The 23,497-nt window shown below is 46.7% G+C and overlaps 2 protein-coding genes across 5 annotated transcripts; both read right to left on the bottom strand.

Moving 5' to 3' along the window:
- Positions 1–447: 447 nt before the first annotated feature.
- On the bottom strand, positions 448–5,082 carry LOC118209455 (extracellular calcium-sensing receptor-like). 3 transcript variants are annotated; one of them, XM_035384770.1, is made up of 6 exons: positions 4,823–5,082; positions 3,858–4,152; positions 2,678–3,475; positions 2,034–2,255; positions 1,837–1,960; positions 448–1,557 (listed from the first exon to the last, which is right to left on the bottom strand). In XM_035384770.1, exons 1-6 carry the CDS (start codon positions 5,047–5,049, stop codon positions 644–646), a joined length of 2,580 nt encoding a protein of 859 aa, XP_035240661.1. In that variant the 5' UTR covers positions 5,050–5,082; the 3' UTR covers positions 448–643. The 3 variants fall into 3 exon arrangements, with proteins under 3 accessions (XP_035240661.1, XP_035240662.1, XP_035240663.1); XM_035384771.1 differs by having other exon boundaries at positions 2,034–2,150; XM_035384772.1 differs by having other exon boundaries at positions 3,858–3,960; positions 4,823–5,081.
- A 2,365-nt stretch (positions 5,083–7,447) lies between these two features.
- On the bottom strand, positions 7,448–22,949 carry LOC118209463 (extracellular calcium-sensing receptor-like). Of its 2 annotated transcripts, XM_035384783.1 has the most exons (7): positions 22,735–22,949; positions 22,165–22,459; positions 20,898–21,695; positions 20,317–20,538; positions 20,120–20,243; positions 19,060–19,840; positions 7,448–7,776 (listed from the first exon to the last, which is right to left on the bottom strand). In XM_035384783.1, the coding sequence occupies exons 1-7, from the start codon at positions 22,923–22,925 to the stop codon at positions 7,644–7,646; spliced, it is 2,544 nt and encodes an 847-aa protein (XP_035240674.1). In that variant the 5' UTR covers positions 22,926–22,949; the 3' UTR covers positions 7,448–7,643. The 2 variants fall into 2 exon arrangements, with proteins under 2 accessions (XP_035240674.1, XP_035240673.1); XM_035384782.1 differs by lacking the exons at positions 19,060–19,840; positions 20,120–20,243; positions 20,317–20,538; ... (1 more) ...; positions 22,165–22,459; positions 22,735–22,949 and adding exons at positions 8,839–8,962; positions 9,041–9,262; positions 9,703–10,500; positions 11,146–11,440; positions 12,087–12,308 and having other exon boundaries at positions 7,448–8,557.
- Positions 22,950–23,497: the final 548 nt, after the last annotated feature.

The raw sequence follows: 23,497 nt of genomic DNA, 5'->3' as shown, positions 1-23,497 counted from the left end.
TTGATGGATAAGCAATAAACAGCATCTGATCATGCAGTGTTTCTTTGAATCCCTGAAAGAAATCAGCTAATTATCTGTGGGGTCCCTTGCAGAATGGCTGGTGGATAAGCAATAAACAGCAGCTGATCATGCTGTGTTCCTTTGAATCCCTGAGAGAAATCGGCTAAATAACTGTGGGGTCCCTTGCAAAAGTCATATTCACACAGGACTTTTCAAGCAAATGATTACGGAAAGAGAGAAACAAAAACAGCTATGCCCTCCCAGCCCTGAAAAACAAGCACGATGATGATGTATATTGTTAGGCTGGCAGCAGACTTCACCCATACACCACACTCCCTCTACAGCACCCAAAAAAGTAGGACTGACTCTGCCTGCCTCCAGCACATGCCCTCTGCAGGCAGACTGAACAATTGAGAAATGTACACAAAACACAAAAAACACGAGAACTCAGATTCATCAATCTTTTATTGGTGGTATGAAATCCCCAATGGTCTGTGGTCGCAGCTAAGTTAATATTAGGGGTAAAAATAGAGATATTTACAGATATATATGTTTTTCACTTTAAGAAATATACATTAGCTGAATAACATAACAAATATTCTAAATACAATCATCCATCAATACTACGGAGTCTTTGTGTGCTTCAAAGAGATTTTGATGGCATTTTCCCCATCATGTGCTTTTTGGTATTTTGCTCCGGCTGAAACAGTATAATGAAACATTTAGGGACAAAAATGCAAACAATCAAGCTAAAGCTGGAAGCTAAAATTGCAAAGATCTCCACAGCTACAGTGAACTTCCCAGGTGAGCTGACATAAGCTGGTATAAAGGTGATCCAGACTGCACAGAATATGAGCATGCTGAATGTGATGAGTTTCGCTTCATTAAAGTTGTCAGGCAGCTTACGGGCCAGAAAAGCAAAACCAAAGCACAATATAGAGAGGAGCCCAATATAACTCAGCACAGCCCAGAACCCCACTGCTGACCCAACATCACATTCTAGAATGATTTTTTCTTTGTAGTGCTTCATGTTCTTGTAGGGGAATGGAGGGGATGTTGTTAACCAAAGTACACAAATAAGGACCTGTATGAGAGTGAAAGCAAGAACACTCAGTCTCTGCTGGGAAGGCCCAAACCACTTCATCACATTGCTGCCTGGAAGTGTAGCCCTAAAGGCCATTAACACCACTATTGTTTTTCCCAGAACACAGGAGATGCAGAGGACAAAGGTGATCCCAAACGCAGTGTGGCGCAGCATACAGGACCACTCAGAGGGCTGGCCGATGAAGGTAAGAGAGCAAAGGAAACACAGTTTCAATGAAAAGAGCAGCAGGAAACTCAGCTCTGAGTTGTTAGCTTTCACAATGGGAGTGTCCCTGTGTCTGTAAAACACAGAAGCCACCATGATGGCCAAGCAGGCCCCAATCACCGAACAAGCTGCAAGGATGATCCCCAGAACCTCGTGGAAGGACAAGAACTCAACAGGTTTGGGTAAACATTCATCCTTCTTGGCATTTGACCAGTAATCAGCTGGACAAGTGATGCAGTTCAGGGAATCTGCACAAAAGAGAGAAAACCCTGTTCAGGAGTGAGCTGAAGAAAAACTGAGCCAGTGGGCTTTGGGATGAAACATGGGTTAGTCACAAGTTTTCTGCTTCAAGTCTTTACACCTAAATTAAACTCGTCAGTTGTCTGGCATGAACACATAGTGTTTCCCCCAATTTGTGAGAGCCTGCAAAGTCCATTGATTAACATAATCATATTTAGAATTTACTTCAGCTAAATGCAGTATAATTAATGTGCTACACAGACAGGATAATTCTTGCTTCTCTGTACCTGTAGCATTGCTGATTTCTCCTTCAGCACAAGGCACACAGTCGTAGCAGCAGACAGGCTTTCCTCTCTGCACAGCCTTCCGAGTGCCAGGGGGACAGCTCTCACTGCACACTGACACAGGCACCTTCAAACAGATATGACAGCAATAGACATGGAGCCAACTCTGACATGCCACTATGTCTGTCTAATGAAATTACCTGCAGTTGGCTGCCTGCCCAGGTGATATTCTTCTTAATGATGAAAACCTGTCCATCTGGGGCAGATGCATCATAGTGGCCCACAGTCTCAAACTCCATGTGCCCATCCCTCGTCACCTGCCAATTCACCAACTCATAAGTAGCCACTGGATCCCCATTGGCATCAAATGAGACTGTGTACCCGTTCCTGGAAAAGTTAACTTTTCTCAGGTGCTCCATGACCTAATGGGAGGGAGCCAGAGAGGTGATAGTATACCTGCTAGTAACTAGCTAAACTTTCACTCAACCTCCATGTTAACCATCTACTCAGTATTCCCCTATAACCACATCCTCGCTGTTTCGGCAGTGGTATATTTCTTTCCCAGATTTTTGTGCCCAGCTAAAAATGTAGCAGCTCTTTCACGTTCCAGTCAGGATTTAAGTAACTGAATGTTATATATTGGTGTGGCCTTTAAGGTCGTAGGTTATGTGCTATATCTTAAACTGTGACACTCAGTTATTATTTGTAATTTGCACTGTAACATTGAATAATCTCTAAATCAGATAGGATTAGGACATCAGCCTTATAATACTAATAATAATAATAACAGTGTTTATACCTTTAAACATTTAATAGTTGAAAAATTGTGTGTTGGTCTGTTTACCTGCAGCGGCTCAACCTGGATACTTGTGTTGCAATGTTGTGGAGCTTTAGGTTCGTCTTTGCAGATGATGCTGTGTATGGCATGGGCTATTGCATACACAGCCTTGTACACCATGTTGGAGATGCGCAGCTGGGATGTGTCTGTGTAGGGGTTCTGCAGATCTTGCAGATTCTGGTTTCCATCGCATGGTTTCTGACCCGCTACAATCTGACTTCCCCCCAGGCTGCAGCCGAAAGCGCTCTCCCAGAACTCTGTGAGCAGTGGTGAGTGGGAAACCTGTGCCGGCCCCAGGTCCAACAGGAAGTCTCGCAGCCCTGGAATGACTGAGCGGGGGATGCCGAAGCCGATTGTACCGGCAAACAGACGGAACTGCAACATCATGCGGTCAGTGACCCAGTCCTCACTCCCAATCCACTGGAGTGGGGCCATCAGCCTGCCTTCCAGCTCTGACAGCAAGACCAGCATATCGCCCGAGTCAATGAACGCCACAATGACGCGGGCCGTGGACCTGCTGATGACCTCTGCCACGCGTCGCACTTTTGTGCGGGGATTGGTCCTGTAGAGCGCCTCTGAGTACTCCACACAGATGCCCTCTGCCTGTGCTGCCTGCAGGAAGGCGGCCATCCCGTTGTTCCCATAGTCTGAGTCACTCCTCACCGCCCCGATCCAAGTCCAGCCAAAATGCTTGACTAGTCTAGCCAGGGCAGCTGCCTGGTAGTAGTCACTTGGGATGGTCCTGGAGAAGGTGGGGAACTGCAGCTTGTCACTAAGACAGGCACAGGTGGCAAAATAGCTCACCTATAGCTCCGTGAAAGAAAATATGCACATTATAATTCAGCGCTAATACACTAGCACTGTGCACAAATTTCTGTAGTCATTCAGCAAATTAAAAGTTTCCTGTTGGAGAAATCTAGTCTGCAAGAAATATTTTGGCTATAGGTGTCTATTCACAAAAGCAAAAGTAAGCCCAAATTGCCATGAAAATGTCAGGCTTATTTTTCAAAAATATTTTCTGTCTGTTGGCTACATAAAGCCATAATATGAAGACAATATCCTATATATTAATGGCGCATCTCTATATTCATTGCAAATACATTTTTGAATGCAAGGATGATTATATCATAATAATTTCAGGTAATTTATTGGAACATGCAATGGGGACTGGGCAGGTGGAGCTCACCTGGGAGATGCTGAAGGGTCCGAGAATTCTGGACATGGCGATGGTAGGAGTGGAGTTAGAGTCACCCACAACAGCATGCACAGTGGCAGACTTAGAGCAGGACCTGTTGGGAAAGAAAACTGGCTCAATGCCATTGGCCAGCTGGAATGCAACCTTCACGGCTACTGGCACGGAGGCACAGGAGTCATGGATCTCGTAGCCCAGAGTTACACCTGGCAGGAGCTCTGAGCTGTTGTTGATTTCCTTGATGGCAAAAACCATGGTTCTAGCAAAGCGCATTTGTCGGAAATCCAACCTGTTGTGCAAAAACAATATTAAGAGTCACAAGAATTGAAATAAACATAACGTACAACAAGGAAGTGAAATGAAATAACTGAAAATGCGCTTTTTTATTTGATTGGCCATGGTTCATATTTAGATTGAAATAAGAAAGAAGTATTATATGGGCTCACCATGAAAACACACATATTATTTTAAAACGTTTATCTTGGTACTGGGGTTATAAATAGCCTAAGCTCATTTATATATTTCATATTTATTTGACTTCTAAAATTACAGAACATGTACAGTATATTTCTGAAGTTGCTAAATTTTCTCTTTTAATCTAATTGTGACTACGTCACTTGCAAGGACATACAATGCCTTATCTTGAGAATGATAGAAAAGATATCTTAGTTTTTTATAACATAAAACGACAACATCGTTTATATATATATTTAAAAAAATTAAAAAACTTAACAAGCTTTTTTTTTTAAAGATTTGGAGTTAACCTGTTGAGATCATAATATTATAAATGTTGAGCAAATTAAATAACAGTATCTTTAACCTACACTCTGCAATTGATCCAAGTAATTAATTTCACAACATATTTTGTTTATACTAATAAATATGCATTCCCAGAATTTGAACATATGACTGTCTCCACAGTGGCCAGATTGTACAATGTTCTTCCTCGCTTCACTGACCTCCCTGTACACTGCGGTGCTTGGGGTCGGCTGGTATAGTTGTTCTCAATGTTGATCAATTCGTGGTGGATGGTAAAAACGCCTCCGAGCACGAAGTCCCCATGCTGGGATAAAGACACAGGCCTGGGGGTCCCCTGCAGTGTGCACTCAGACCCTGACCCCCCCTTTGTCAGGGTGAGAGCTCCAGCCATCAGTGCCAGTACCAGTGTGGTCCACATCGCCTCCATGCTTTTATGACAGGGTGTGGTGCTCTCTCATGTTTAAATACCCACCTGGAGTCTTGCCCCCTGAGCTCATGGAGAGATTCCTTTTTGGTTTAAGTACATGCAGAGGAGTGGCTATTTATTATTTACAAACCAACTGTTATGATTCTTTTTTTAGAACATTTTTGTCTCTGATCCTCATTGGATTCCTCTTTTGACCACACAGACACAGTAAATCATCCACAGTAGTAAAGCTGAACTGAGGAGTGTGCTGTAATCTCACTGACACATGAACCAAAAACCTCCCTGACACCCTCATGTAGCAGTAACAAGAATGTAAACCTTAGTGTTGTAGCTTCAGCAGTTGTTAGACAGCAAGTTAGAAAGTTATAGCATCAGCAAGTTAGAGAGCTGTAGCATCTTAAAACCGTTCCAGTGTAACCTCATGACAATTATTTTAAGGGTTAATTTAGTTGGCAAGCATGAGTCAGTACGATAAATCAGGCAAAGGTTTATTATTATTATTATTATTATTATTATTATTATTATTATTATTAGTAGTAGTAGTAGTAGTAGTAGTCATGGTAGGAGTATTTATTGTATTATTGGTTTGCTGTTTTTATTACGTCATTATTGATATATTGTTGTTCATCATTCTTTTCTGTAATAATAATAATAAGTAATCGCTTCGTGGTATATATGTTAGCTACAAAATGTAGCCTAGACAGTGCATTCCCAAATGTTAGACTGCTATGGGTTGAAAGGTATTGTAGTGAGCTGTGGGGTGGCGGCGTTGGACTAAACTACACCCACTGCGTCACTGCCAACGTGAACAAGGATTTTCCAAATGAGAAGCAACCAGTTTCCCCAAGCGCTCTGTTTGGGCTCTGCGGAACGACTTTAAATAGCAGAGTCATGGAGGCTATAGGCGGAGCTGTGAGGAACTGCTGCTGGTCTGAATTTTCACTAATTTCTGGAACACTTAAGGTGTGGCATCTGCCCTCATTAGGAATGGCCGACTTGAAGATAGTTAGAGAGGTTTATTCACTCCTGTGTAGCGGAGTGGTTAGGAGGACTTAACCCAGGCTTTGACCAATCCAGGTCTGATTTTGGTGTCCTTCAGAAATCTTTGGACAAACTTGGATGTATGCTTTGGGTCATTATCTTGCTGAAAGACCCAATGACAACCTAAACCCAGACTGCCAGCAGATTTTTTTCACATTATCCTTAAAAAATTTTTTTTTTAATGAAAAATTTTTCTTTTTTCATGATTCCATTTATCCAAAGTATGTTCCCTGTGCCAGAATCAGCAAAACAACCCCATAGCATTATGCTCACACCTCCTTTTTTTAACTTTAGGAACTGTGTTTTTAGGACTGAAGGCCTCTCCCTTCCTTTGCAAAACAAATACAACATTCCTGTGCCTGAAAACCTCCAGTATCGTCTCATTAGGCTAAAGGACAGACTTCCAAAACTCATCCCCATGTTTCAAATGGTCTTGGGCCAACTTCAGTCTAGTTTGGAGGTATCCCTGTGTGACCAATCAAGTTTTTCTTGGGTGATGACCTAGGAGTCCATCATGGTGAAGAGACCACACAATGGTCTTCCATGTATCTTTAAGTCCAGAAGAGAGAAGTTCAGGGACAATTGTCTTCACATAGATCTGGGGGTTCTTGTTCTCTCAACAAGAACATTGTGTTTGTTATGATGTCGCCACAATGTGACAATCTGAGTCAAAATAGCCTCTATACTCTCTTAGTTGCCACCTACGATCCATAATATCACTTTTGCTGGATGTTTCTACTGAAGAGTGTTTCATGCTGACATTACTGGTGAATACTGTGTTTCTAATAAGGGTCAGAAGTGGACAGATTTATCTGTGTGAACTGCATAGCTCAATCACTCTTGTGCACCTCAGTGAATCTCTGCTGGCTATGAAGGTGGCAGTAGAAAATAGCTGGATTTTATTTGCACATTCCCAAATCAAGCATATGTAGCAGGTGTAAAGTTTATGCTCAGAAATCAAAATGAACCCTGTAAACCCCTCCTATTGGATGGAGAATGGTTGATGGATAAGCAATAAACAGCATCTGATCACGCTGTGTTTCTTTGAATCCCTGAGAGAAATCCGCTAAATATCTGTGGGGTCCCTTGCAAAAGTCATATTCACACAGGACTTTTCAAGCAAATGATTACAAAAAGAGAGAAACAAAAACAGCTATGCCCTCCCAGCCCTGAAAAACAAGCACGATGATGATGTATATTGTTAGGCTGGCAGCATACTTCACCCGTACCTCCCGCTCCGCTCCGCAGCACCCAAAGGAGTAAGACTGACTCTGCCTGCCTCCAGCACATGCCCTCTGCAGGCAGACTGAACAACTGAGCAATTTACACTAAATTCAAAAAACACAATCACTCTGATTCATCAATATTTTATTGGTGGTATGAAATCCCCAATGGTCTATGGCTCCAGCTAAGTTAATATTAGAGGTAAAAATATGGTCCTCAGAGATATTTACAGATATGTATGTTTTTCACCTTAATAAGGATACAGTAGCAGAATAATATAACAAATATTCTAAATACATTCATCCATAAATATTACTGAATCGTGTGCTTCAGAGAGATTTTGATGGCATTTTCCCCATCATGTGCTTTTTAGTATTTTGCTCCGGCCGAAACAATATAATGAAACATTTAGGGACAAAAATGCAAACAATCAGACCAAAGCTGGAAGCTAAAATTGCAAAGATCTCCACAGCCACAGTGAACTTTCCAGGTGAGCTGACATAAGCTGGTATAAAAGTGATCCAGACTGCACAGAATATGAGCATGCTGAATGTGATGAATTTGGCTTCATTGAAGTTATCAGGCAGCTTACGTGCCAGAAAAGCAAAACCAAAGCACAATATAGAGAGGAGTCCAATATAACCCAGCACAGCCCAGAACCCCACTGCTGATCCTACATCACATTCTAGAATGATCTTTTCTTTGTAGTGCTTCATGTTCTTGTTGGGGAATGGAGGGGATATTCTTAGCCAAAGCACACAAATAAGAACCTGTATGAGAGTGAAAGCAAGAACACTCAGTCTCTGCTGGGAAGGCCCAAACCACTTCATCACTTTACTTCCTGGAAGTGTAGCCCTAAAGGCCATTAACACCACTATTGTTTTTCCCAGAACACACGAGATGCAGAGAACAAAGGTGATCCCAAAGGCAGTGTGGCGCAGCATACAGGACCACTCAGAGGGCCGACCGATGAAGGTAAGAGAGCAAAGGAAACACAGTTTCAATGAAAAGAGCAGCAGGAAACTCAGCTCTGAGTTGTTGGCTTTCACAATGGGAGTGTCCCTGTGTCTGTAAAACACGGCAGCCACCATGATGGCCAAACAGGCCCCAGCCACCGAACAAGCTGCAAGGATGATCCCCAGAACCTCGTGGAAGGACAAGAATTCAACAGGTTTGGGTACACATTCACCCTTCTCAGCATTCGACCAGTAATCAGCTGGACAAGTGATACAGTTCAGGGAATCTGCAAAAAAGAGAGAAAACCCTGTTCAGGAGTGAGCAGAATCAAAACAAAGCCTGGGGGCTGTGGGATAAAACATGGATTTGACACAAGTTTTCTGCTTCAAGTCTATACCTAAACTAAACTCATCAGCATTGTCTAGCATGAACACATATGATGTTTCCCCGAATTTGTGAGAGCCTGCAAAGTTCATTAATAAACATAAACATATTGAGAATTTACTTCAGCTAAATGCAGTATAATTAATGTGCTACACAGACAGGATAATTCTGGCTTCTCTGTACCTGTAGCATTGCTGATTTCTCCCTCGGCACAGGGCACACAGTTGTAGCAGCAAACAGGCCTTCCTCTCTGCACAGCCTTCCGAGTGCCTGGGAGACAGCTCTCACTGCACACTGACACAGGCACCTTCAAACAAATATGACAGCAATAGACATGGAGCCAAGTCTGACATGCCAATGAAATTATATTTGAATGTGAAATTACCTGTGGCTGGCCACCTGCCCAGGTAATGTTCTTGTTCATGATCAACACCTGTCCATCTGGAGCAGATGCATCATAGTGGCCCACAGTCACAAAGTCCAGGTGCCCATCCCTCATCACCTGCCAGTTCACCAGCTCATAAGTGGCCACTGGATCCCCATTGGCATCAAAGGAGACTTTGTACCCATTCCTGGAGAAGTTCACTTTTCTCAGGTGCTCCATGACCTGATGGGAGGAAGCCAGAGGACTGTTAGCACACCTGCTAGTAACCAGCTGAACTTCCACTCAATATCTACGTTAACCATCAACTCAGTGTTCCCAAGTAACCACATCCTCACAGTCTCGGCAGTGTATATTTCTTTCCCATATTTTTATGGCCAGCCTGAAAATTAGCAGGTCGTGCACATTCCAGTCAGGATTTTACTGACTGAATGTTACATTTTAGTGTGGCCTTTTCGGTAGCAGTTTGTGCGTTATATATTAAACTGTGCTCACTCAGTTATTATTTGTAATTTGCACTGTAACATTGAATGCTCTCTAAATGACACAGGATTAGGGCATTGGTCTAATAATAATACTTATAATAATATTATAATTATTATTATAACAACATTGTTTATACCCTTATCCATTATAGTTGAAAGGTAGTGTAATGGTCTGTTTACCTGCCATGGCTCAACTTGGATACTTGTGTTGCAGTGTGGTGGAGCATCAGATATTTCTGTGCAGATGCTGCTATGTATGGCATGGGCTATTGCATACACAGCCTTGTATACCATGTTGGAGATGCGCAGCTGGGATGTGTCTGTGTAGGGGTTCTGCAGATCTTGCAGATTCTGGTTTCCATCGCATGTTTTCCGACCCGCTGCAGTCTGACTTCCCCCCAGGCTGCAGCCAAAAGCGCTCTCCCAGAACTCTGTGAGGAGCGGTGAGTGGGAAACCTGTGCTGGCCCCAGGTCCAACAGGAAGTCTCGCAGCCCTGGAATGACTGAGCGGGGGATGCCGAAGCCGATGGCGCCGGCGAACAGACGAAACTGCAACATCTTGCGGTCAGTGACCCAGTCCTCACTCCCAATCCACTGTAGCGGGGCCATCAGCCTGCCTTCCAGCTCTGATAGCAGGATCAGCATGTCGGCCGAGGCAATGAATGCCACAACAACACGGGTTGTGGACCTGCTGATGACCTCTGCCACGCGTCGCACTTTTGTACGGGGGTTGGTCCTGTAGAGCGCTTCTGAGTACTCCACACAGATGCCTTCTGTCTGTGCAGCCTGCAGGAATGCGGCCATCCCGTTGTTCCCATAGTCTGAGTCGCTCCTCACCGCCCCGATCCAAGTCCAGCCAAAATGCTTGACTAGTCTAGCCAGGGCAGCTGCCTGGTAGTAGTCACTCGGTATGGTCCTGGAGAAGGTGGGGTACTGCAGCTTGTCACTAAGACAGGCACAGGTGGCATAGTGGCTCACCTATCACTCCGTGAAAGGAAAGATGCACATTTTAATCAGTGAATGTGACTTCATTCTAACCAAAAATATTAGCGAATAAATATTTCTGTCTACATACCTAAATGGACTGCATTTATATAGCGCTTTTATCCAAAGCGCTTTACAATTGATGCCTCTCATTCGCCAGAGCAGTTAGGGGTTAGGGGTTAGGTGTCTTGCTCAAGGACACTTCGACATGCCCAGGGCGGGGTTTGAACCGGCAACCCTCCGACTGCCAGACAACCGCTCTTACCTCCTGAGCTATGTCACCCCACCTAACTACTTATGTCTGTCTATTCAGCACTACTACACTTGCACTGTGCACAAATTCATGTAGCCATTCAGCAAATTCAAAGTCTCTTGCAGGATAAATCTAGACTGCAAGAAATATTTTGGCTGTAGGTGTCTATTCACAAAAACAAATATCAGCAGGCATATTATTCAAAAATATTTTTCATTTGTCTGTTGGATACCTAAAGGCAGAATTTGAACACAATATTCTGTATATTAATGGCTCATATCTATATTTATTTCAAATTCATGTTTGAATGCAAGGGTGATTATATCATAATCGTTTCAGGTAATTTATCGGAACATGCAATGGGGGACTGGGGATGTGGAGCTCACCTGGGGGATGCCGAAGGGTCCGAATATTCTGGACATGGCGATGGAAGGAGTGGAGCTAGAGTCGCCCACAACAGCATGCACAATGGCAGACTTTGAGCAGAACTGATTGGGAAAGAAAACTGGCTCAATGCCATTGGCCAGCTGGAATGCCACCTTCACAGCCACTGGCACAGAGGCACAGGAGTCATGGATCTGGTAGCCCAGAGTTACACCTGGCAGGAGCTCTGAGCTGTTGTTGATCTCCTTGATGGCAAAAACCATGGTTCTAGCAAAGCGCATTTGCCGGAAATCCAACCTGTTGTGAAGAACAATATGCAGAGTCAGAAATATTGACATAAACATAACAGAACATGCAACAAAGGAGTGAAATGAAAGAATTTAAAATGCGCTTTTCTGTTTGATTGACCATGGTTCATATTTAGATTGAAATAAGAAAGAAGTATTATATGGCCTCACCATGAAAACAGACAGATTATGGTAAAAGGAAATCTTGGTACTGGGGTAATAAATAGCCCAAGCTCATTTATATATTTATTATTCATTTGACTTCTAAAATTACAGAACATGTATATTTCTAAAGTTGCTATATTTTCTCTTTAACCTAATTGTGACTACATCACTGTTGCAAGGACATACAATGCCTTATTCTGGAAAAGATATCTTTTTTTTGTAACAATAAAATGCCGACAGCATGTATGAAACAAAAAAAAAATGACAGGCTTGTTTTTTAAGACGTATGAGTAAACCTGTTGAGATCATAATATTGTAAATATTGAGCAATTTAAATAACAGTATATTTAACCTACATTCTGCAATTTATCTGAGTAATAAATTTCACAATATATTTTGTTTATACTAATAAATATGCATTCCCAGAATATGAACATATCACTGTCAACACCGTGGCCACATTGTAAAATGCTCTTCCTCTCTTCACTGACCTCCCCGTACAGTGCGGCGCTTTGGGTTGGCTGGTGTAGTTGTGCTCAGTGCTGATAAAATTGTAGTGGATGGTAAAAACGCCTCCAATCACAAAGTCCCCAGGCTGGGATAAAGACGCAGGCCTGGCGGTCCCAAGCAGTGTGCACCCCGACCCTGACACTCCCTTTTCCAGTGTGAGAGCTCCAGCCATCAGTGCCAGAACCAGCGTAGTCCAGAGTACCTCCATGATTTCAGGACAGGATGTGGTGCGCTCTCATGTTTAAATACCCTCCTGGAGTCCTGCCCCTTGAGCTCATGGAGATATTCCATTTTTGCTTTAAACTCATGCAGAGGAGTGGCTAGTTACTATTTACAAAATGACCAACTGTTATGACCCCATTTTTTAAAATTGTTTTTCTCTTATCCTTATTGGAATCCTCTTTTGACCACACAGGCACAGACAACCACCCACAATAGTAAAGCTGAGCTAAGGACTGTGCTGTACTCTCACTGACGCATAAACCAAAAACCTCTATGATACCCTGATGCAGCAATAACCTGAACGTAAACTTTAGTGCTGTAGCTTCAGCAGTTGTTAGAGAGCATGTTAGAAAGTTATAGCATCAGCAAGTAGGAGAGCTGTATAATCTTAAAACCATTCCAGTGTAACCTTATGACCATTATTGTAAGGGTTAATTTAGTTGGCAAGCATGGGTAAGTACAATAAATAAGGCAAAGGTTTATTATTATTATTATTATTATTATTATTAGTAGTAGTAGTAGTAGTAGTATTTATTGTATTATTTGTGTGCTGTTATTACATCATTATTGATATATTATAGTTCATCATACTTTTCTGTAATAATAATAACAACAAGTACTGACTTTGTGGTATATAGGTTAGCAATAAAATGTAACCTAGACATTGCATTCCCAAATGATAGACTGTTATGGATTGAAAGGTATTTTTGTGAGTTGTGGGGTGGCGGTGTTGGACTAAACTGCACCCACAGCGTCACTGCCTGTCACGGTACGGGTAGAGGGGACCCAAACGCAGAGGGGAAAAAAAACACGAACTCAAAAGGGAAAATTAACAAAGATTTTACTAACAAAAAGTGCAAACAACCAGGGAACAGACAAGGGCACGAAGGCCAAAACAAACTCAAAAAATATCGAAATAAAACAGAAAACAAGTCGAACTCACAAACACGGGCAGGGCAGGGCAGAACACGGACAGGGCAGAACACGGGAAGGCAGAGCACAAGGAAAGGTAAAACAAAACACAGGCAGGTAGATATGGTGAAAACAAACAGATGTCGGGAACAAACACAAACAATATCTAATGAAACAACAGGAACTCAAAAACACAGGCAGGACAGAGTACAAGTGGAACAAACACAAACAGGTCACAAACACAGGCAGGTACAAAGGGTCTAAAACATACGCAAGTTGGGAACAAACACAGGAACAAAGGAAATGCAGAAACTCCAAAAAACACTAGAAAGCCAAGAACAGGAACACATGAACAGAAAACAAGTCGAACTCACAAACACGGGCAGGGCAGAACATGGACAGGGCAGAACACGGAAAGGCAGAGCACAACAATCTGACATAACCACAAGGAACCAGCACCTGAGTCAAGGGAGGGGGAAACTTAAATAGACAGGGGTAACAAGACACAGGTGAACTCAAAAAACAATCAAACCAGAAGGAGGGGATAAGACACAGGTGGGAACAATGATGGGATAACGAGACAAACCAATAATACAATTAACAGGGGGGGAACAGGACACAAAACAGAAGTGCCGCCATCTGGCGGCCCAACAGGGAAAACGCAGACAGGAACACCGGAACATGACAGTACCCCCCCCCCAAGGGACGGCTCCTGACGTCCCAGGAGGCCGACCCGGGGAGGGAGTCAACAGAGGGTGGGGGCTGGAGACAGGACTTAGGACTGGACAAGACAAGAACAGGGACAGAACACGGGAACAAGACTCTGGACCGGACTCTGACGGGGGAACAGGACTCAGACAGGAACAGGGACTGGACACAGAACTGGGGTAGGAACAGGACTGGACTGGACAGGACAAGACTCAGGGCTGGACTGGACAGGACAGGAACAAAACAAGAACAAGACTCGGGGCTGGAGGGGAACTCGGGGCTGGACTGGACTCAGGGCTGGGCAGGACCCGGGCGACACGGGGAGACTCAGGGCTGGGCAGGACTCGGGCGACACGGGGAGACTCAGGGCTGGGCAGGACTCGGGGAAACTCAGGGCCCGCACATCGGGCGACACGGGGAAATTCAGGGCCCGCACATCGGGCGACACGGGGGAAACTCAGGGCCCGCACATCGGGCGACACGGGGGAAACTCAGGGCCCGCACATCGGGCGACACGGGGAAATTCAGGGCCCGCACTCCGGGCGACACGGGGAAATTCAGGGCCTGCACTAGGGCGACACGGGGACTCAGGAAACCAGGGGGGACTCAGGAAACCAGGGGGGACTTGGACAGGGGCAAGGCAGACATACAGGACAGGACTGAGACGGGGCACGACAACACTGGACTGGGTTGGACAAGACTGAGGGGGGAAACAGACTGCCAGATACTGGCACAATCGGGAGACCTACAAGGACAGACACAGGGACAAGCAGGCGGGGAGGCACACGGCGACACCGACGGACACACAAAGGGACAGGCAGACAGGGAAGGCGAGGGGGGAGCCCAACAACTGACATAGGGACTGACACACAGGCAAACAAGACAAAACACACGCGGACTGGCACACTGACAGACAGGCAGACAGGCGGGCAAACACGTTGGCCGATGGGCTGACGGCTTGGGGGGCAGACAAACAGGCCAACAAACTGGCTGACACACATACGGGTAGACCAACAGACAAACAGGCGGGCAGACAATTAGACAGGGGGGCCGGGGAACACACGGACACACGGTTGGGAGGACGAACACCAAAGGGAGAATGGACACCAGGGGGAGCGACGAGACCGGGGGAGGGACGACCACTGGGGGGAGGACGGACTCCGGGGAAGAGAAGATCACTGGGGGAAGGACCGACACCGGGGGAGAGACAACCACTGGGGGGAGCGACGAGACCGGGGGAGGGACGACCACTGGGGGGAGGACAGACTCCGGGGAAGAGGCGACCACTGGGGGAAGCGACGACACCGGGGGAGGGGCGACCACTGGGGGAAGCGACAACACCGGGGGAGAGACGATCACTGGGGGAAGGGCGAACACTAGGGGGAGCACGAACGCCAGGGGAAGCACGAACGCCAGGGGGCAAGGTGTGGACACTAGGGGGAGCGAGAACACTAGGGAAAGAACGGACACTGGGGGGCGCGAGAACACTAGGGGGAGCACGAACGCCAGGGGGAGCACGAATGCCAGGGGGCAAGGTGTGGACACTAGGGAGAGCAAGAACACTAGGGGAAGAACGGACACTGGGGGGCGCGAGAACACTAGGGGGAGCACGAACGCTAGGGGGAGAACGAACGCCAGGGGGAGCACGAACGCCAGGGGGCAAGGTGTGGACACTAGGGAGAGCAAGAACACTAGGGGAAGAACGGACACTGGGGGGCGCGAGAACACTAGGGGGAGCACGAACGCTAGGGGGAGAACGAACGCCAGGGGGCAAGGTGTGAACACTAGGGGGAACGAGAACACTAGGGGAAGAACGGACACCAGGGGGAGCACGAACGCCAGGGGGAGCACGAACGCCAGGGGGCAAGGCAGGTGGCTTAGCCTGCGGGGCGGCCAGAGCAGTCTGCGGCGGCCCCTGCGGAACAACAGATGGGACCGTTGTCCTCTCCGGGGCTCTGGACGGCTCCGGAGGCCCCCCCGGGACTCGAGGCGGCTGCGGAGGCCCCCCTGGGGCTTGAGGCGGCTCCGGAGGCCCCCCCGGGGCTCGAGGCACAAGTAAAGCCCGAAACTTGGGTGTAGCAGGCGGCCTCCGCGGAAGGGTCAGAGCAGGCGGGGCCTCCGGGGCTGGAGGCGGCTCTGGGGGCCTCTCCGGGGCTCGAGGCGGCTCTGGGGGCCTCTCCGGGGCTCGAGGCGGCTCTGGGGGCCTCTCCGGGGCTCGAGGCGGCTCTGGGGGCCTCTCCGGGGCTCGAGGCGGCTCTGGGGGCCTCTCCGGGGCTCGAGGCGGCTCTGGAGGCCTCTCCGGGGCTCGAGGCGGCTCTGGGGGCCTCTCTGGGGCTCGAGGTGGCTCTGGGGGCCTCTCCGGGGCTCGAGGCGGCTCTGGGGGCCTCTCCGGGGCTCGAGGCGGCTCTGGGAGCCTCTCCGGGGCTCGAGGCGGATCTGGGAGCCTCTCCGGGGCTCGAGGCGGATCTGGGAGCCTCTCCGGGGCTCCAGGTGGCTCTGGGGGCCTCTCCGGGGCTCGAGGCGGCTCTGGGAGCCTCTCCGGGGCTCGAGGCGGATCTGGGAGCCTCTCCGGGGCTCCAGGCGGATCTGGGAGCCTCTCCGGGGCTCCAGGTGGCTCTGGGGGGCCCTCCGGGACTTGGGGCAGAGCAGGCCGTGAAGGCCGCTCCGGGACTTGGGGCAGAGCAGGCCGTGAAGGCCACTCCAGGACTTGGGGCAGAGCAGGCCGTGATGGCCGCTCCGGGACTTGGGGCAGAGCAGGCCGTGATGGCCACTCCGGGACTTGAGGCAGAGCAGGCCGTGAAGGCCCCTCCGGCACTCGGGGCAGAGCAGGCCGTGAAGGCCACTCCGGCACTCGGGGCAGAGCAGGCCGTGAAGGTCCCTCCGGCACTCGGGGCAGAGCAGGCCGCGAAGGTCCCTCCGGCACTCGGGGCAGAGCAGGCCGCGAAGGTCCCTCCGGCACTCGGGGCAGAGCAGGCCGCGAAGGTCCCTCCGGCACTCGGGGCAGAGCAGGCCGTGAAGGTCCCTCCGGTACTCGGGGCAGAGCAGGCCGTGAAGGTCCCTCCGGCACTCGGGGCAGAGCAGGCCGTGAAGGCCCCTCCGGGACTTGGGGTGGAGCAGGCGACAGGAACACAGACCACAGCTGTAGGGAACCTGGCTGGGCAGCCGGACGGGACCGGCGGGACCCCCGCGGGCCGGACCCCGGAAAAATGGCAAGCCGAGACCCCTCAAAAGGGTCAGGATCCGCCTGCTGATCAGCAGGAGGTCCGGCCGACCGGGAGGCAGCCCGACCACGGCGCCTCCGCGACCGCCCGCCCCGGGCACTGGGAGGCTCAAGCTCCCACCACCCCGATGGCATGTTAAACAATAAAAAAAAAAAAAAAAAAAAAAAAAAATATATAAAAATAAAAAAAACTCTGCTGGGTCCCACACTGGCTGGTTCCTTCTGTCACGGTACGGGTAGAGGGGACCCAAACGCAGAGGGGAAAAAAAACACGAACTCAAAAGGGAAAATTAACAAAGATTTTACTAACAAAAAGTGCAAACAACCAGGGAACAGACAAGGGCACGAAGGCCAAAACAAACTCAAAAAATATCGAAATAAAACAGAAAACAAGTCGAACTCACAAACACGGGCAGGGCAGGGCAGAACACGGACAGGGCAGAACACGGGAAGGCAGAGCACAAGGAAAGGTAAAACAAAACACAGGCAGGTAGATATGGTGAAAACAAACAGATGTCGGGAACAAACACAAACAATATCTAATGAAACAACAGGAACTCAAAAACACAGGCAGGACAGAGTACAAGTGGAACAAACACAAACAGGTCACAAACACAGGCAGGTACAAAGGGTCTAAAACATACGCAAGTTGGGAACAAACACAGGAACAAAGGAAATGCAGAAACTCCAAAAAACACTAGAAAGCCAAGAACAGGAACACATGAACAGAAAACAAGTCGAACTCACAAACACGGGCAGGGCAGAACATGGACAGGGCAGAACACGGAAAGGCAGAGCACAACAATCTGACATAACCACAAGGAACCAGCACCTGAGTCAAGGGAGGGGGAAACTTAAATAGACAGGGGTAACAAGACACAGGTGAACTCAAAAAACAATCAAACCAGAAGGAGGGGATAAGACACAGGTGGGAACAATGATGGGATAACGAGACAAACCAATAATACAATTAACAGGGGGGGAACAGGACACAAAACAGAAGTGCCGCCATCTGGCGGCCCAACAGGGAAAACGCAGACAGGAACACCGGAACATGACACTGCCAACACGAAAAAGGATTTTCCAATGAGAAACAATCAGTTTCGCCTGGTGCTCTGTTTGGACTCTGCAAAAATATTTCAATTTTATGCTCAGAAATCAAAATAAGCCCAGTACACCCCTCCTGTTGGATGGAGAATGGCTGGTGGATAAGCAATTAACAGCATGTGATCATGCTGTGTTTCTTTGAATCCCAGGGAGGAATCTGCTGGACATCTTCGGGAGTCCCTTTCTAAAGTCATATTCACATGGCTTTTCAATTGAATGACTGCTGAAAGAAAGAACCAAGAGTAGTTATGCCCTCCCAGACCTGAAAATCAAGTATGATGATGATGATGTATATTGTTAGACTGGCAGAGAACTTCAGCCATACCTCCCGCTCCACTCTGCAGCACCCAAAGGAGTAGGACTGACTTTGCCCGCATCCAGCATGTGCCCTCTGCAGGCCGACTGAACAATTGAGCAATGTACACAAAACAAAGAAAACAAATGCACTCTGATTCATCAATCTTTAATTGGTGGTATGAAATCCCCAATGGTCTATGGCTCCAGCTAAGTTAATATTAGATGTAAAAATATGGTCCTCAGAGATATTTACAGATATATATGTTTTTCACCTTAAAATGGATATAGTAGCAGAATAACATAACACATTTTCTAAATACAATCATCCATCAATACTACTGAATCATTGTGTGCTTCAAAGAGATTTTGATGGCATTTTTCCCATCATGTGTTTTTTGGTATTTTGCTCCGGCTGAAACAATATTATGAAGCATTTAGGCACAAAAATGCAAACGATCAAGCTAAAGCTGGAAGCTAAAATTGCAAAGATCTCCACAGCTACAGTGAACTTTCCAGGTGAGCTGACATAAGCTGGTATAAAGGTGATCCAGACTGCACAGAATATGAGCATGCTGAATGTGATGAATTTGGCTTCATTGAAGTTGTCAGGCAGCTTACGTGCCAGAAAAGCAAAACCAAAGCACAATATAGAGAGGAGTCCAATATAACCCAGTACAGCCCAGAACCCCACTGCTGATCCTACATCACATTCTAGAATGATCTTTTCTTTGTAGTGTTTCATGTTCTTGTAGGGGAATGGAGGGGATATTGTTAACCAAAGCACACAAATAAGGACCTGTATGAGAGTGAAAGCAAGAACACTCAGTCTCTGCTGGGAAGGCCCAAACCACTTCATGACATTACTGCCAGGAAGTGTAGCCCTAAAGGCCATTAACACCACTATTGTTTTTCCCAGAACACACGAGATGCAGAGGACAAAGGTGATCCCAAACGCAGTGTGGCGCAGCATACATGACCACTCAGAGGGCTGGCCGATGAAGGTAAGAGAGCAAAGGAAACACAGTTTCAATGAAAAGAGCAGCAGGAAACTCAGCTCTGAGTTGTTGGCTTTCACAATGGGAGTGTCCCTGTGTCTGTAAAACACAGCAGCTACTGTGATGGCTATGCAGGCCCCAGTCACCGAACAAGCTGCAAGGATGATCCCCAGAACCTCATGGATGGACAAGAACTCAACAGGTTTGGGTAAACATTCATCCTTCTCGGCATTCGACCAGTAGTCAGCTGGACAGGTGATGCAGTTCAGGGAATCTGCACAAAAGAGAGAGAAAACCCTGTTCAGGAGTGAGCAGAATCAAAACTAAGCCTGGGGGCTGTGGGATAAAACATGGATTTGACACAAGTTTTCTGCTTCAAGTCTTTACAACTAAATTAAACTCATCAGTTGTCTGGCATGAACACAGTGTTTCCCCCAATTTGTGACAGCCTGAAAAGTCCATTGATTAACATAAACATATTCAGAATTTACTTCAGCTAAATGCAGTATAATTAATGTGCTACACAGAGATGATAATTCTTGCTTCTCTGTACCTGTAGCATTGCTGATTTCTCCCTCAGCACAAGGCACACAGTCGTAGCAGCAAACAGGCCTTCCTCTCTGCATGGCCTTCCGAGTGCCAGGGGGACAGCTCTCACTGCACACTGACACAGGCACCTTCAAACAAATATGACAGCAATAGACATGGAGCCAACTCTGACATGCCACCATGTCTGTCTAATGAAATTACCTGTGGTTGGCTGCCTGCCCAGGTGATATTCTTCTCAATGAAGAAAACCTGTCCATCTGGGGTAGATGCATCATAGTGGCCCACAGTCACAAACTCCATGTGCCCATTCCTCGTCACCTGCCAATTCACCAACTCATAAGTGGCCACTGGATCCCCATTGGCATCAAATGAGACTGTGTACCCGTTCCTGGAGAAGTTAACTTTTCTCAGGTGCTCCATGACCTGATGGGGGGAGCCAGAGGGGTGATAGTACACCTGCTAGTAACTAGCTAAACTTTCACTCAACCTCCATGTTAACCATCTACTCAGTATTCCCCTATAACCACATCCTCCCAGTTTCGGCAGTGGTAAATTTCTTTCCCAGATTTTTGTGCCCAGTTAAAAAATTAGCAGCTCACTCAGTTATTATTTGTAATTTGCACTGTAACGTTGAATGATCTCTAAATCAGATTGGATAAGGGCATCAGCCTAATAATAATAATAATAATTATTATTATTATTATTATTATTATTATTATTATTATAACAGTGTTCATACCCTTAAACCCTTTATAGTTGAAAAATGGTGCTGGTCTGTTTACCTGCAGCGGCTCAACTCTGATACTTGTGTTGCAGTGTTGTGGAGCTTTAGGTTCGTCTTTGCAGATGATGCTGTGTATGGCATGGGCTATTGCATACACAGCCTTGTACACCATGTTGGAGATGCGCAGCTGGGATGTGTCTGTGTAGGGGTTCTGCAGATCTTGCAGATTCTGGTTTCCATCGCATGGTTTCTGGCCCGCTACAGTCTGACTTTCCCCCAGGCTGCAGCCGAAAGCGCTCTCCCAGAACTCTGTGAGGAGTGGTGAGTGGGAAACCTGTGCCGGCCCCAGGTCCAACAGGAAGTCTCGCAGCCCTGGAATGACTGAGCGGGGGATGCCGAAGCCGATTGTACCGGCAAACAGACGGAACTGCAACATTATGTGGTCAGTGACCCATGACTCACTCCCAATCCACTGTAGCGGGGCCATCAGCCTGCCTTCCAGCTCCGACAGCAAGACCAGCATGTCGCCCGAGGCAATGAACGCCACAACAACGCGGGCCGTGGACCTGCTGATGACCTCTGCCACGTGTTGCACTTTTGCGCGAGGGTTGGTCCTGTAGAGCGCCTCTGAGTACTCCACACAGATGCCCTCTGCGTGTGCGGCCTGCAGGAAGGCAGCCATCCCGTTGTTCCCATAGTCTGAGTCGCTCCTCACTGCCCCGATCCAAGTCCAGCCAAAATGCTTGACTAGTCTAGCCAGAGCAGCTGCCTGGTAGTAGTCACTTGGGATGGTCCTGGAGAAGGTGGGGAACTGCAGCTTGTCACTAAGACAGGCACAGGTGGCAAAATAGCTCACCTATAGGTCCGTGAAAGAAAAGATGCACATTTTAAACTGTGAATGTAACTTCATTCTAACCAAGAATATTAGTGCATCAATATGTCTGTCTTCATACCTACCTACTTATGTCTGTCTATTCAGCACGAATACACTAGCACCGTGCACAAATTTATGTAGCCATTCAGCAAATAAAAAGTTCCCTGTAGGAGAAATCTAGTCTGAAAGAAATATTTTGGCTATAGGTGTCTATTCACAAAAGCAAAATTAAGCTCAAATTGCCATGAAAGTGTCAGGCTTATTATTCAAAAATATTTTCTATGTGTCTGTTGGCTATGTAAAGACATAATACAAAGACAATATCCTATATATTAATGGCGCATCTCTATATCCATTTCAAATACATTTTTGAATGCAAGGATGATTATATCATAATTATTTCAGGTAATTTATTGGAACATGCAATGGGGACAGGGCAGGAGGAGCTCACCTGGGGGATGCCGAAGGGTCCGAAAATTCTGGACATGGCGATGGAAGGAGTGGAGTCAGAGTCACCCACAACAGCATGCACAGTGGCAGACTTTAAGCAGGACTGGTTGGGAAAGAAAACTGGCTCTATGCCATTAGCCAGCTGGAACGCCACCTTCACAGCCACTGGCACAGAGGCACAGGAGTCATGGATCTGGTAGCCCAGAGTTACACCTGGCAGGAGCTCGGAACTGTTGTTGATCTCCTTGATGGCAAAAACCATGGTTCTAGCAAAGCGCATTTGCCGGAAATCCAACCTGTTGTGAACATAATAAAACAACAGCATATACAAAACAAAACAACTTAACAGGCTTTTTAAAAAAGATATGGACTAAACTTGTTGAGGTCATAATATTATAAATGTTGAGCATATTAAATAACAGTATCTTTAACCTACACTCTGCAATTAATCCAAGTAATTAATTTCGCAGCTTATTTTGTTTATACTAATAAATATGCATTCCCAGAATTTGAACATATGAGTGTCTCCACGGTGGCCACATTGTACAATGTTCTTCCTCGCTTCACTGACCTCCCTGTACACTGCGGTGCTTTGGGTTGGCTGGTATAGTTGTTCTCAGTGTTGATCAATTTGTGGTGGATGGTAAAAACGCCTCCGATCACAAAGTCTCCATGCTGGGATAAAGACGCAGGACTGGGGGTCCCCTGCAGTGTGCACCCAGACCCTGACCCTCCCTTTGACGGGGTGAGAGCTCCAGCCATCAGTGCCGGAACCAGTGTGGTCCACATCACGTCCATGCTTTTATGACAGGATGTGGTGCTCTCTCATGTTTAAATACCCACCTGGAGTCTTGCCCCCTGAGCTCATGGAGAGATTCCTTTTTGGTTGAAGCACATGCAAAGGAGTAGCTATTTATTATTTACAAACCAACTGTTATAATTCTTTTTTTAGAACATTTTTGTCTCTGATCCTCATTGGATTCCTCTTTTGACCACACAGGCACAGTAAATCATCCACAGTAGTAAAGCTGAACTGAGGAGTGTGCTGTAATCTCAGTGACATATGAACCAAAAACCTCCCTGACACCCTGATGTAGCAATAACAAGAATGCAAACTTAATGTTGTAGCTTCAGCAGTTGTTAGACAGCAAGTTAGAAAGTTATAGCATCAGCAATTTATAGAGTTGTAGCATCTTAAGACCGTTGCAGTGTAACCTTATGACAATTATTTTAAGGGTTAATTTAGTTGGCAAGCATGGGTCAGTACGAGAAATCAGGCAAAGGTTTATTATTACTATTATTATTATTAGTAGTAGTAGTAGTAGGAATAGTAG

The sequence above is a fragment of the Anguilla anguilla genome, chromosome 12 (assembly GCF_013347855.1).
Source record: "Anguilla anguilla isolate fAngAng1 chromosome 12, fAngAng1.pri, whole genome shotgun sequence".
NCBI classification, from domain to species: Eukaryota; Metazoa; Chordata; class Actinopteri; order Anguilliformes; family Anguillidae; genus Anguilla; species Anguilla anguilla.
This window is presented reverse-complemented; position numbering and strand designations above follow the sequence as displayed.